This window comes from Anser brachyrhynchus, assembly GCF_964034855.1.
Source record: "Anser brachyrhynchus genome assembly, chromosome: 6".
NCBI lineage: Eukaryota > Metazoa > Chordata > Aves > Anseriformes > Anatidae > Anser > Anser brachyrhynchus.
In genome coordinates, this window is record NC_137700.1 from 13,223,496 (window position 1) to 13,239,556 (window position 16,061).

Below are 16,061 nucleotides of genomic sequence, written 5' to 3' on the forward strand. Positions count from 1 at the left end.
AGAATAGTCTCTATGTAAAAGTGGGCATTGTAATGAAAATTACTAATAGCTCTGTGGAAATGACTTATCTGCATTACAACATAACGTCTACTCCTTACATTTTGCATAGCCGTCTTATTTTTCTTCTTTAATTTTTGTATTCTGTGAACACTTAGAAGGAATAATTTATTAAGTCTTTAAAATATAGAGGTGAATAATTGAATTCTCATCACACTTTAAGGAATTTGCAGATGGTTCTAATGAGCTGTAAATCACAAAATACTTGTTCCCAGAAGAATTTTCTTGCACGACAGTTCTTATTAAAAAAGGAAGATTGCTTCAGTGTTGATAATGTTTGCTGTGTCACTATGGAATGCTAACTAATTGTAGTTTTCCATTACTTCACAGCAGCATAGCCTACCTGGCTGCTCTCTGTGATATGATTACTGCGTAAGGATAAAAAGCATTGGAGAGGCCTGAGCGGTCGAAAGAAGAGCCATTAATGTCAGTGAATGCCTGCTCAAGCATTCATCACTATTAGCTTAACAGTTCTTGAAAACGGAATTCATACTCTGCCCATTGATGATAACAGTACAGCATCCTTTTATAGTAAGCAGTAAAATCACCTTTGCTCTTCTGAGCAGTGGTTTGGGCATATCTACAGACTTAAACGTTGTATCTCATTTTCCCATCATTTTGGAAAGCTCTTTAAGGGCATTAAAGTCAGTAAAAATTAATTTTAATTTTAAAAATTAAATTAAAACAAACCAGTTGCCATTCTTTATTTGCGATATATCGAAACCTGAAAAACACTTTTCATTTCTACTAATAAACTGTTTTGTACATCAAAAATAAACTATTACTGCTTCAGTTGTGTAGTGTATGGTTTGGGTATTCTTAAGCATTCCCGGAGTATCGCCTTATCTCAGTCTGATATAAGGGGGCAAAATCAGTCCGGTGAGAGTGACTGGGCATGGCAGCAGACTGTTTAAGGAAATTGCAGAAGTTCTAACACCTGCTATTAAATGAGCCCTGTTTGGAGCAGGAGGTCTGGCTGGATACCTTCCAGTTAAAATTATTTATCAATTTGTGGAAAAACTCGTGGGCTCAGTTTGCAGAAAAGCCAGAAGTCATTCATTTTTACATCTAACATTTTTGCTTTTATAAAACTCTCAGGCATCAGTTATGTGCCTTAGAGCTACTTGGAGATTTCTCAGCCTTGGGGGCATAACTTGATTTGGAGATAGGGCAGCAAAGCAAATGCTGGGTGGCAGCATGCAAAGGCTGACAAAGGCCAGGTCACTTAAGGTCCAGGAGCTGAGACTGGATTGGTGTTTGGGAGCCTTCAGCTAGGGTTAGGAATTTGCAGTGTCAGAGGCGTTTACGTTTCTCAGCTTGCCTGGGAGGTGGGAGTGGGTGAGGCAGCTGGGAAGGGGATCCAGAATTTCTGAGCTGTGCAAAATGGCAGGAATAGTGCTGGAGAGCTGCCTCCTATTCCCCCTTGTGCGCCCTTCTCCCTCTGCCAGAGCTCCCACCTGCTTCCTGATAGAGGGGAAATGCAGGCAGCAGTTTTAGTGCTGGGCTTAAAGAATCCAAGAGTCCATGTTTTAGTTTCCAAGAGTCCATGTGTTTTAGAACTTTGGAGCACTGTACTAGTGTACTTTTCTTAGATGAACAAACCAGATGAATGATGTGACTTGTGATGGGAATCAGGCAACGTGGGACAAGGCAAGAGCCATGTGTGGGATCAGCTGGAGGTGGGCTGCAGCTCATTCCAGCGCTGTCACCTCCAAGGTGGGTGCGGAAGGAACTGCCTGCACACAGCAGCACAGACATTGAGATCCTAGGCCTCTGCCATCATCTTTCCTCTGGTCCTTGCTTTGCCAGCATGAGGACAGAGAAGACAGTTGTGATGTGAGAAAGAAAAGTATTTGCAGCACTAATATATATATATTTTTCTGCTGTGTATAATAATGATTGCAACACCATTTTAGTACTTCAGTGAGTTATTTAGATCATTGCACTTCTTATATTTCCTTTTAAATATTTCCATTTCAATATACCAGATTTGAAAGTGCAAAGTTCTGAAGCGCTTTAATTATTTATGAGGAACTCCAACCAAATCCAGTTAGAAGTAACAGCCCTTCCTAAGCAATGAGATTTGAATTCTCTTGAGATCACTTGAAGGTGAGCATGAAAAATAAAAGAAAATGATTCTGATTTAAGGCAACTTACTTCTCTTTTTTATTGCTGTTCTTGATAAATAATGATTAACCATAGCTCCAAACTAACATTCTCCCCAGTACCCAAACTAAGCCAAAAATATTTCATCACAAACTTCCTGATGCACTTTACTGTAGGTTTTATACACAAATTTATTTTATTTATTTCTTTCATTGCAGCTTGCTGATGGTTGTAGATTCCCCAGATGTGATGTTATGCTTGCTTTCTTCTAACATCTTGTAACCTATGCAGAACTGTTCTGTTTTTCTGATGGTTTTGATTGTTTCAGAATTTTTTTTGCACCCCTGAAAATGTCTTCTGATTTACTCTACTGCTTTTATGCTGGTCTGCAAGTCACTTTATTTTACTGTATTTATTTCTCCATCTCTTGGACAGTATTTCCTAAGCTGTTTTCACATCGAAAGCAAGCAAAATCCATGTCCCCTCTTGATGCAATGGTGCCATACAAGCTTTTGATTTCTCCAGTGGTGCAAGTACAGCTAGTCAGATGGGAGGGACAGATCGGGGGACAGTAGGTCCACCCCACTTCTTCACTGCGTTCCTCTGTGATTTTTTTTCACATCAATTAATGAGAAGTTCCACAAAAAGACACCTGAATACATGGCTGATTGGCAAAAGCACTCTGCACCTAGAGCTCCCATCACAGCTCTCACGACTCAATTTTGAAAATAACTCTTCACGTTGAATGCTAAAACCTTTTAGAGTTTTAGTCACTCCTGTTGCTGCTCTCCTAGATGTTGAACTTCTGAAAAACCCTAGCCTTTTGTTTCCCACAGGCTCTTTCCTGAGTCATCTCCCATTTGTTCAGCTTTCACTGATTTCAGTTTGAGCTGTACAGGAGAATGCAGCCTCTGATGTGCAATTCTGCACGTACATACATGCATTTCATTGGTGTTCAGGATTCAGGATTTAAGTTCCGGTAGATATGACCAGGTGATACATTTTGAAGTGGTGCTGGTTTTATTTTCTTTTCTTCTTTTGAGTTTCAGTTGCAAGATACCATTAGGTGGACATTTTTACATACATTATCTTGGCTTTTTGGCTTTTTTTTTCCAAGTTGTGAAAACAAAGTAGTAGTTTAGTAGGTAAGAAGTTTGCAGCAAGCAAGCAGCTCTCCAATAGCACATGCTATTTTGCTAATAATACACAAGTCGCTTGAAAATCCTTTAATATATTTTCAAGCTATGATTTAGTGCTCATGTATTGTGATTTCAAGCTGATAACGCATGTGCAAAATGTGAATATAATTTATTTCTGGAACGAGGTCACACTTCAAGAATTAATTTTGGAGTCACTGACAGAGAATGCATGATGATTTTTTTTTCCAAAAAATAATTTCTTGTACATTTTGGAAGCTTCAGTTGTTGTTCCTGTGCAATAGTGGATGTGATGCTGCTCTGCTGATACGGTACAGAAGTATAGTCTGTTCAAGGATGAGGCTGGTTTGTACCCGCAGAGAAGTTTCACAGAAAGGGCTTTGGAGAGCTAAATTAATATCACGTGAACTTGCTTATATAATTAAACTCAAGGGAAAAACATTTAGACCTTCTCTTATTGATAACGATTTTGAGTACTTCCACAATATGGCTGGTAAGCCAACTACTATAAATGAGGATGCTTTCATGCATTTGTTGCTTTACCAGTTTGTTGCTAAATTACACAGATTCCTGCATTTGAATCTGAAGGGTAGTAGAAAAGCTCCAAGTATTTCCATATCTATAGTACAATTTCACTTAATATCACAATGCAGTCAAATCCTCTTAAATGTTATTAGCTTAAATAAAATTTTGTCTGGCAAAAATGGCTAAGGGGTGGCTGCTTGAATAGTCAGCATTCAGGATTTGATTGCTAGTTAATGGGAAACTATTGAAGTGAGGTAAAATATTTTTTTTATATTTTCATTAAGGTTTTGGTTTTAATTTTAGATGAATCATGCAAGCAGTTCAAGTAAATTTAGAACAGGGACCCTTTCCTTTGAAAAAGAAAGTTTTGAATTGTAGATATTTTTATATTTTGGCTCATAATTTATCATAATTCAATTATCCTAGCAGTCTCCCATGGCTAAAGTCAATTAGTGTTCAGTTACTATGGACAAAGGAAGATTTCTTCTTTGCATTAGAAATGAGTCTGTCTTGAATTTTTCTTGAGTTAGTTGCCAATATTTGTAAAGAGTTACCATGAGCTTAGGTTACATCATAACAACCCTTACCAAGTAATATTTAAGTCCTCCATTCCCTTAATGAATATCACGGGTAGGGGCTTGGTATCTTTCCCCCAGCCACCTTTTCATTTATGTCTAAAAGCATGGGAACAAAAATTTTAGGATATACATTTTTAAGATTCAGAGCATGTGAGTAGTCAAAATAATATATAAACCGCTCCATGTTTGATTTTGTTTGTTTTGTTTTGCTTTGCAAGACCCTTTCCAGCAGAGCTACCATATAACTGTAAAATACCATGAGAATCGCTCCATGATCCTATAAGAACTGCATGGAATAGTGTTTATACAGTCATTGTAAATATTTTGCTGTTGACTCCGCTGAATAAAAAATATTATACTCTGTGTGCTATTAAATTCTCTTTTATGTGATCTTCTTTATAGACTGCAGTAATGATATAAAAAATATAGTGTCAGAAGGGGCTTTTTCTGAGTAGCTTTTGTTTTGGTAACTGGAATTGCTTGGTAATCCAGTTATCTGTAATTGGCTTACTTTTTTGTAGTACATTTAAAATCTGATCAGTGATTTAAAATGAGTATTTTGCTTCTGTAGGTTTTCAGAGAAATGACCAATTACAAATGAATAATAAAAAAAGGAAGTTAGTTGATACTAAATCTGTAAGGCTGATAATATACAATGGTAGTCAAAACAGGCAGTGTTTTCTAAGTAGTATTTTGGTCTTAAACACTGTTTGGTACTAACAGACTAAGTTGTTGTCATACATGCATTTAGTCAATGAACGTTACCAGGAAGCATGAAATTTGCATGCCCAGCCGCTTGTATCTTCAGCGAGTGTAAGCATAATCATTTTGTTGCTTCTTTACCTTGTGTGTTGTTTTTTTTTTCACTCTGGCAGTGACAGCTGTGTATCTGGAAAAAGTGTTTACAAGGAGGTGCGTGCAGTATGGGTATTTTGGAAAAATAGTGTGGAGAACTTATTTTTACCTGTGATGTATCCAATAATGTTTCTAAAGCCAGAATGTTGTGAGCCAGGAGTGATGGGTGGGAACAGTTTCTTCTACTGCACCTACATAGAAATAGCTTCCATGAATGCTACTGTTTTCTAGGATATTTTAAATTTCTTGTTCTCTCTTTTCCTGCATTTGTGTAGGCTTATTAATATCAGAACATAGTACTGGAAACAATGAATCTGGTAGCCTTGAAGGGGGGTATCTGTATTATGCCTTGACGATCATTCAATAAATTAGCTGTAATGAGCCATCCTGTGCTAGTATAACATGTTGAAATAAATGAGAGAACAGTAAAACACAAAGTCACTAACGCCTCTTTAGACCATAGCAAAATAAAATCTGAAAACTTGCTGATGAAATTTTCTTCAACATTCCCAAATAACTTCATTTTTCCAACCAACTCCATGCTACTAAATGAAGGATTTTGAAGCCTTCCTTTCAAACTTGAACTGTGTTCTTGTTCATTTGATCAAACAGTGGCATATGAGACTTGGTAATGGAATATCTGTTTTTTGAGTAGGGGAATCATGCATAAAGATTCGCTGATTAAGCGAGCCAGTAAAAGTAAAGCGAAAGTGTCTAGAAATTCTTTATTCCAATTCATTTGAAAAGATTCCAGCAGAAATCAATGGTCCCTGCTGCTTTTACATGAAACACCTGGACACTTGACAATTAAAAGAAAAAAAAAAAAAACTAGAGGGGAAAAAAAAGACCATAAAGGATTATGGATTATTGGCATTTATGTACTGAATTTGAGGACATCTGAATGCATAACAGAGGTTCCCTTTTGTTACCTATAAGTGTTTGGGTCTCACACCAACGCACAAAGACTAGAAATAAATTAAGGGGCTGTACGAGTAATTTTGTGAGTGCTTAGGTTTTATAGCCTATAAAAAGAGAATCCTTGAAAGAAATTCTAACTTCACAATAAAATGGTGGATACTTAGCAAGCTGATGAAGGACAGTGCCATCAAAATGTCAATTCAGGGTGTGGTAGCAGTCATACAAAAGAGGAAAAGCAAAATAGATGACAGGATTTACTGGAAAAGGAATCAAGAAAGCTAGATTGTCTCTAGTGTTATCCATTGTCTTGTCCCTTCTGTAGTTCTGTTTAGATCAAGTTTTTAGATATCTTTTTTCAATCTTTGTTGAAGCTGGATACTGGGGAAAAAGAATGTTTCATTATGAATGCAACATGAAATGGAAACAGCAGCAAAACTGTAAGCTTTCAGAAAACTTGCATATCGTGTATGGGAGTGTATCCAGAAGAAAATATAAAGAAAAACCCTCCAGGGATCTGTAGGATATCAATTTTTAATTGTTTTTGTTTAAAATTTTTTTTGAGGTGATCAGTTTTTTTGACCAGTTAAAACCCAAGCTGTGCCTGCGTATCGCCTTACATGTGAGTGTAAAAAAAAACTTCCATGTGTTAACCTTCATGCCTCTAATTGCTGTTCACAAAATGGAAATGAACACATTATTGAATATGGGAAATTTTTAAAAGTTGAGAATTCCCTTTTTTGCATCCCTTTTGAAGGGAAGTGATCATAGGTCTGTCTTGGCAAAATATGAGCAGCAAGGCCTGACTGCTCCCAGGAGCAGAAGGGTGGCACGAGGCCCTGCATGCTGCCCTGCGGCCTGGCCGCCTGCCCATTCCTCTAGCCTTTGCAGTCCGGACACCAGCTGTATGTGGGCTGTTTCCCCTCACATCGACCTGTTTTGGCTGGCACAAATAATTCCAAGACAAGATTGTGTAATTTAAAATTGAATTCTAATTGGACTGCATTCTTTAAAAATAATAATAATACAAAATACTGTGTAATTTTCAACCTAAGGAGAGCTTTCCAGGTCTGTCATGAGGAGCTGTCTGCATCGTCACCTCAATCTACAACTCTTGTGCTTAATTTGAAAGGCCACCTGCAGAACTCAGAACAATGTAAGAAAGCTTGAAATGATCCCCAAGTGGGGAAAACAAAGCACCGCAATTTTAGGCCCGTTCATGGATCTGCAGGGGCAGAGCACTGTGTCCCTCCGCTGCCAGCCTGGCAGAGGCCTAATCAGAAGGGCTGCTTTGGTGCACTGCCTGGACACACTGTGGTTGCAGCATAGGTCAGTAGGGAGGCTTGGTTACTTGTGGAATTTGGGTTAATGCCCAAAAAAATGAAGTTTTGTCTTCGCTGGCACTTTTGCCATTGTGAAATGGCACGTGCTCAGCCTTAGCTCTGCTCTGAAGCTGCTGAATTGGCACCAGTTTCTGCTGGGGACTTGATTTAATTTTGAATAACGTTGAGCAGAGAAATGATTAAAGTAAAATAGTACAAAACCTCTGAAGAATATATTTAATTTAAAACTTTAAAATGCTGACCTTGACAAGGCATTTTTGAGTTAATTACAGTAGAAGAGGAGCATCCTGCTCTTTAAGCAGCATGCTCTGAGAATTCAGCACATCACTACCTCAAAGACACGCTTTGCAGTACTGCGTGCCTCCTTTCTTTTCCTGCTGGCCTTTGGGACAGCTCAGGTTACTTTGGTCTGTGTAATGCAACTACCTTCATAAAGGTATTTGCATGGATTGTTTCTTCAGAGCAGGCTGACAAACATAAGTGATCTGTTCTCAAAAGCCGTATCGAGTTGAGATGCTGCTCATCAAACAGTTCTAGTTTGGTAATTATCACAAGTGCTTTCAAATAACATTATCTCCAGATTCTCTTATTTAAAAGGGATGGAAATATCATGTCTGATTACTCTTGTGTGTGTGTATACATCACTATATATCTTTATTATGCAGATTTTCAATGGTAAAGTAAGTGCTCCTCTATGAAACTGACCTTAAACAGGTAACTGGGTGCTGCTTTCTACCTGAAGATATTTTTGTTATATAAGACCCAATCACTCTGGCAATGTCAGCAGACATTCTTGGCACTGTTTGCATTTACAAACATCTCATATTGTTTCCAAAATTCAGTTTGATACATTTCAATACAGGGCTGGCTTGCAGTTGTTGAAGGCAGTAGTTTTTTATAGCCTGTACCTTTTTCGTGAGTTCCACTATGTTGCGTCTCTGAAAGATGTCAATGTGCATCATCTTCAACAAAGTAGCATGGGCAATGGCAGGACCTTTCATTCTAAATCTGTGTAAACATTTGAAGGGAGACTGTTTATTTCCAGTTGTGGACTTTTTTTCCCCCTCCACTGAGAACTTTGAACTAAAATACTTTCTCTCTGGGAAAAAGTGTTTTATGAGGATTAGGGTGTGTGTGTATATATGCATATATTTCTTTTCAGACGAATACTGTTAATCTTCCTCCACTTAGGCTGGGTGACGAAGAAACATTATAAAATTGTTTTCATTAAAATACTCTAAGAATGAAGACAGTTACTTTGCAACCATTTTGGAATGAAGAGATTTCTGTAAAGTATCATTCTTCAATTGTATTTATGGGTGTCCTCTTTTATTTCAGTGCTTTACTTTTCAACTTGGTAGTACCTTGGTAGATAGTTACTTTGGTTTTAGTTATAAGCAAAAAGAAAGTTAATGTGTTTTATATAATTTTGAGTTTGTCAAGTTCCGGGAGCATTAAATATAGCTCCATTCCTTTGACAGTTCCAGAATAATTTGTGATGGTCTGTATGGGTGAAATGTTCTCTTACAACTTCAGTATATATTAGTATATTAGATCCTGCTTCTTGTCCCAGCAATTTGAGAAAGAATTTAAGTTTTGGAAATTAGGCTTGTATATGAAGATTGAACCATGGCTCTATGGAAATCATTGTCTACTTTGAAGGTCACACATCATTAGAAAATGCTGGCTTTAGTGAAGAGAATTAAAATGGTGTTAGACATCTTCCTCTGAAAATTTCAGTTTATTGTTGATTAATCCAAGTGAACTGGAAAAGTTAAAGCAGAAGGCAGGAACAGTGGTTCACCCTGACATGCTGGCAACCTATTCCAGATCTTGTTATGTAACTATATATTCCAAAATGATGGCTAACAGACTAAAGTGCAATGCACTTTTTGGAATTATGTTGTGGGGGAAAGAGGAGGGACCCTATAGAGGATATGCCTGAAATGAAACAATCTATAGTGTGTTGCTTTTGTTTATATTCTAGTCCAGTTTTTGTGACTGGTGTATCAAATTAGTGTTGTCTGTAGCTTTTTGGCTTTGTTTTTTCTTTCGTTGTGGGTTTTGTGTGTGTGCGTTTTCAGGTGGTTAATGTATTAACTATTTTTCTCATTTTTCATGAAAAAAACTATATAATTTAAAACCATATTTAAGTTTATTAATATGAAAATAAACCATATCTATTGTTCTGGTTTAAAAATACATAGTAATAGAAGATGACTACAATAATTTCTTTAAGTGTTAGCAGTAGTCATCATCGTAAAAATACAGGGTAGTAGGAAAAAATAGGTGCTTTTATCTTTTAGAAATGGGAAGTGTTTGGAAATTATACGCAACTTTGCTTCACTGTAGTTTCTTTTTTTCTGGTAATATTTCCAAATGTAAGATTCTTTTTGTGAATCTTCTGAAGTCCTACTGCTAATAATATTACAGTTGTACTGTAATTTGCTTGCACTGTGCTGTTGCTGTCAGTTAATTATTTAGACTGTCTTGATCAGTTGATGTTATGGAGACTAATTTGATCAAATTGAAAAACATTCAATGTTTAGCCTTTAAGCTTTTATTTTTTTTTTTGTTCTATCTTCCATAGATACTACAACGTACTCCACTGAGCGATCTGAGCACTTTAAGCCATGCAAAGACAAGGATCTTGCATATTGTCTCAATGAAGGGGAATGCTTTGTGATTGAAACCTTAACAGGATCGCATAAACACTGCCGGTAAGTCATTTGCAAAGTAATTTGGTTAAAATAATAATAATAATAATCTTCTGTTCTGGGGAGACAACAGCCAAAAAAAAAAAAAAGACATTTAGATTTAGAATGTTATAAATGTAAAGCATGGAATTTATTTGCACTTGATTGCTTCCCTCCCCATTTTCTTTTGGCTTCTGGATAATATTTATAAACAAAAATACAGCATTACAAAAAGCAAGATTTTAGTTACTTTTATAGATAAATCTTCAATATTCTATTTTCTAATGGTACAAGCAAGAATGAATTTTTACTTATAATAGCCTTGTGTTCCTTTAAATGCCAGGAGTATTCCTTTATTTTGTGTACTCAAAGTATAGCTTTGACAGTAGCTGTATGCAGTGTTCATTAAGAGAGGGGAAGAGTTGTTCACTTGGCAGTTTAAAGTATTTGGGTTTCCTAGTTTAATTACTGAAAGATAAAATGGGTTGTGATGACCATGTGAACTTGCTATGGATAGCTGTTCTGCAGTTTCATACCGATCAAATTCTGTTAATATGTATGAACACCTTGAACATATACTTAAGAATATCAGAAACAAAAAACAGATTGCCAAAGTTTCTCTAGGTGTAGAGGCCAGTAAAAGGGATTGTTATGCAGAAGGAGTATTTTTAACATCTTAAAGATGAGAAGAAAAAAATCCTGAACTATTCAAACAATCATTTATATAGAAGTGGTACAAATGAAATCTTTTATTTCTAATATTTTATTGTTTGGCATACAGTGGAAGTATTTAAGGATACATTTAGATACAAAACTGAGGGTTCAAATACAATATAGTTATCTGTGACATAAACGATAAAAGTGCCTGAGACACTCAGAAGCTTTACTGAGTGATTTGGGACCTAGCTGAAGGTTGGTCCCTCAAGAAAAGAAAATCACAACATCATTTGTGCCTAGTTTGAAAGTGGAAATTTATGGATTTAAAGATTGGTGCATGTTTATAATATTTCTGAGATTTTTACTTTAAATTCTCTCCTGGCAATTTTTCCCATGCAGTTGTTTGTGCTTCAGTGATCATTTCCCCTGTTTGCTTTCTGTTTTCTTATGGTATGCTTACTAAATTAATAATTATGAGTTGTTAACTGTGGAAAAATGTTGTCCTTTCAACTTCCATCATAAAAGGTTACAGGTATTGTTTTCTCAAATCGAGTGGGTAATTTCAGTCTTTCTTAGAAGTGTCATGAACTTTGAACAAGGAAATTACATCACTCACATATTTAAACATTTTTCATTGTCAGGAAACTCAAACTGGACAAAACTGATAGATTTATGAGCAGAAAGAAATGAACATAAGAATTGGGCTTAAATTTATTCACGAAATTCTGTGCACAGAATTTAGTAAACTTCTAGTAAACTATATGGATTAGGCTATCATATCTGCAAGAGTTTATCTCATAAGAGATCATCTGTCTCTTTTTTTCTGATTTTCAAGATTTTTCCCGTTGTCTGCATTTGCCAAATTCTTGTTTATTCGCTGTGATTCTAATGCCACATTCTGACTAAAGGCTAGAGGCTTTTCCATCCAGGCATTTCCCCTTAACTAAGCAAGCCATAATGTTGAGTTTTCATTCTCTCCATCAAAGCAAAATTTTTCATCGCCTTCTCGTGTGTTATTTTTCCATAGGGAAATACAGGTATCTCATTTGTGAATCTGTTAGCTCTGGCATGTAGCAGATCTGCATCGCTTGTACAAGTTTCAGACGCTGGCACATTCTCTGGGAATTAAACATCTGTTTATTTCAGTGGGTACTCTGAAGTGTGCAACATGAAAAGATGTGTATATGGACATAAAAATTCATATAGCAAAATCTGAGAAGTAAAATTTAAAAGGTGATTAAACAAGTTATAATGCTTAGTTTAATTTTTTAAGGACCTTGAAAAGTGTAAGTGGCAGCTCATTTAGAATCATTTTTATGGTAGTTAAGTATGTCATTAATCACTTTTAGAGCAATTTATTTAGAATCAGATTTTCATGATGTCCAGTTTGAAGAGAAACTGTTTAATTTGACCTTCAAATTCTGTATCTAACTCGGTAACAGATTGTGTATCTCTTTTTCATGACCAGTGCTGTAGTGAGCAGGATGCAGGTGTTTTTCTATCTGCAGCTTAGAACCATGCTCTGAAATAGCAGCTAGAATGTACTCATAGGGAAAAATACAATGTTGGTGTACTGGATTTGTCCTCTAACTAGAAGAAAAGTAATTTTCCCTGAGAATGAAAGGGTTATGGAATTCCCCTTGCAATTCAAAGAACCATTTGAATACTGAATTATGAAGATTTAGAGTGTGAAATGATACTTTGTTCTTAGAATCAAGCGGCATTGTATATTCTCATTAAGAGTTTGATTTTGCATCTGTTCTGAGAACAGAGCACCAATTTACTGAAATGGGAATTTGCCATGTGGAACAGCTGCAGACAGAAGATCTTGATGTAGCAGAAAACTTGAGTCCCGCTCTGTCAGGTTGAAATAGTGATGGTAGATGTGCTTAGGCAGTTGTACAATCATTCTTGTGTCTGTACACGTATGAGGACGTGCATGTGAATTATTGTTTTTAAAAAAAATGCCTGGGGATGGAAAGTGACAGTTGTGTAACAAATGAGAGATGCTGGGTGCTCTTTGTGCTATTTTAAACGTGTGACTTCAGTATTTATTTTTGTGAGTGGTTTAACATGAGCTGGTTTTAAGGATAGTGTAGGTCAACAGTAGGGAAACTTGATATTTAGCTTCTCCATATGTTGAAATTTCTTCCCTGTTGCCTTCTTGAGAATCTAAAATGATTGGGAGGGTGTTTTTCGTTGCTATTTACACAAAACAAATCAAGCACACAGTCAATACTGACACATCACCGTTTAACTGGATATTATGTAAAGCAGCTTTTACCAGGAAAAAAAAATAAAAGAAAAAAAGTATAATTTTATTTCAAAGACTGTATCTCAAGTTTCATTGTGTCATTTTGTGTCTTATTTTTTCCTCCCTTGTTTCCAAGTTAATTCTTCTACCATTTTATGTCTTTTTAGTCCTTTAGTCCCCTTCATTCCTTCTGATTACCCATTTAGGACTGCAAGATGCTGGATGAATGAGTGGCTAAAACTTCTGAAGGGAGTAGAGGATTGCACTGTTGTTAAACTTCTCTTCCAAAAGAAGCCATTAGGAATATTGTATATGCAGTGGAAATCTTGGAGTGGCAATGAACTCTAATGTATTCTTTATCCATTTGAGTATGTTGGATGAGATATTCCTTTTGTCACTTGTTCTTGTCCTTCATGAAGAAAGCAGTAGAAAACCCAAGTGTATTTTCTGAAAGTAGAAAGTCTTTGAAAGAGTAGATTCACAAATGCACAGTAAAGAAAACACTTCCTTGTTAATGTAAATACAGCAGATTGTGCATATACATCCAAAGGGGACTACTCTGGTTATTGCTCCCAAGTGTTCAGATTCCATAGTACAATCTTTGGGTTGACCTGGTTCTGATAAGAATTCTGAGCTTGGTATTCTTACTCAATTTTATGCATAAAAATTTCCTTTTTACACTTCTTGATGGAAAAAATGATACCAGCGTTGCTCAGTTATGCCTAAAAACTGTTATGAGACCCAAAGGATTAAATTTTCCTTTAATGAAAGTCCAATTTGTATAAATGTTTATTATATACTGTCAGCTTTTATTCTTGATCTTTCACATAGTGGTAACTGTAATTCAGGTGCAGCCCTTGCTGTCAGTGAAAGCAGGAGAAAGATATCAAGCAGACTGGAATTAGAACAGCTCTGAGCAGGGCATAGGGCATTCCTTCTTTGGGAAGAAATTCTTCACTCAGAGGGTGGTGAGGCACTGGCACAGGTTGCCCAGAGCAGCTGTGGATGCCCCATCTCTGGAAGTGTTCATGGCCAGGCTGGATGGGGCTTTGAGCACCCTGGTCTAGAGGGCAGTGTCCCTGCCTATAACAGGGAGTTGAAACTGGATGGGCTTTAAGGTCCAACCCAAACCATTCTATGCTTCTATGATTCTGTGATACATGTACCTAACCGTAAGTTAAAAATCTAAAAAGATAAATTGATTGTTTTCCTGTTTCAGTTATATACCACCTTATCTAGATTTTTGCAGCCTGACCTAGGTATTTTAACATACCAGCTACCATGTTTAGTGTTGTTCCCATCTCATTACACACAGCAACATTTCTTGAGAGCATTACCAACATATAAGTAAAGCAAAACCAGAAAATAATTTGCTATTGAATGACAACAAATAAGGCATTTTGTTGATGTCCCAATATTACAAGGTTAGTTTCATAAAAAAGAATCCATGGTGTTGACAATGTAATATACGGCTACAAGAATGTAAAGGAGGAAGAAAGCTGTGCTTTAAACTTAGGACACTTTCCATGTCAAGGGCAATCAACACACCTCCTATTGTGAAAATTATTGGCTTACGAGCACAGCTGTAGCACACATCTAGATTATATTTGTGTAGTTGCAAACATCATTAGCTGGAAATGCTGCCATTTTTACTTTCTTCTTTACTTAAGAAAGCTGAGGTGAACTTGAAATACTGCATTGTGTGTTTTTAAGCAACTACATTTTAATACAGGTATCACATTGTGTTACTATTGCATCGCCTGCTTATTCAGCAGCACTTTTAAAACTCTTGGTTGCCTTCAGCACTGCAGTTGTTTCTGTTAGCTCAAGTGAAGCTGCCTGTGTGCCCAAAGCTTTGCAACTGTGATACTTCTCAAAGCTCAGGCTTGTGAAAAGTCAAGTTGCAGAACCTCTGGCCAAGAAGTCTCTTGCACAGTCTGTGCATCCCAAGGGTAGAATCTGTTCAGCTATATTGACGTAGTCAAGACTATACTAACAAAAAGCAAGTAAGTCTTTATTTCTTTAAGTAATATTAAGCACAAATCTGGAATTATAACTACTTTTCCCTTTTTTATTGGAATACCTCTGTTTTTCTGGTCTAGTTTTAGATACCTGTTTTCCTTTCCCCCCAAAACAAACAATTAAAAAAAGTGGAAAAAAACACACCAGTTTGGTGAATGCTCTTTCAAGCTCCTGCCCCTTGAAATTATGGAAAGAAGTTGCATGGCTTCGCTGTCATGTACCTGTTTTATCCTTACAAATCTCTTTAGATAGGAACTGTGAAGAAATCTGGTTTCTAAACCTGAGAATGAAATGGTGCAAAGCCCAAGAGATCTGTAGGACTCATACTTGTTACCTAGGAATCATAAGTTTTTATGTTATTATCCAATCTGATGTGATTTTTTTTATTACTTGGTTTGAAATTATATGTAATTAATATCTAAGATTTGAGCTAATTTAAATAAACCAGTTAATCAGGATTCAAACTAAATTATCACGCCAAAAACTAACCTTCGCCTGTATAAAAACAGTACTTTTCCAGATATTCTTACTCTGTTCCTAATAGTTCTTTAAAACTAAGACCCTTCAAGTCTGATATTGTGGTATAATTGTTCAGTAAATAAGTTTTTTTTTTTTTTTAATTTGAAGCTTGTGTTTACATGTACAAACTTCACAAAAACAAATGAAAATCTTTTAACATCCTTCCCTAGTGAAATAGTGTACAACTGTATTATGTGATACACACACTGAATACAGCTGTATTCGGTAACACCTGATTGTTAAAATTAATCAATAATTACGGTACTTTGACAAGAAGCTTTCTTGAGAGCCTCTATCTGAATATTAAATTATGAAAGCATCAATCTCAACACTCTATTTTAGTGGTTTTTTTATTTACAAATTTTCCCCTAGATTAT

At 36.2% G+C, this 16,061-nt stretch overlaps 1 protein-coding gene across 2 annotated transcripts in view; it reads left to right on the forward strand.

Moving 5' to 3' along the window:
• The window catches only part of NRG3 (neuregulin 3), a 404,839-nt gene that overhangs the window by 160,040 nt on the left and 228,738 nt on the right, over positions 1-16,061 (forward strand). For both annotated transcript variants that reach the window (XM_080596380.1, XM_080596381.1), the window contains exon 2: positions 10,127-10,256. In XM_080596380.1, the coding sequence (XP_080452506.1) occupies positions 10,127-10,256 (130 nt within the window). The remainder of the gene's footprint in view (positions 1-10,126; positions 10,257-16,061) is intronic.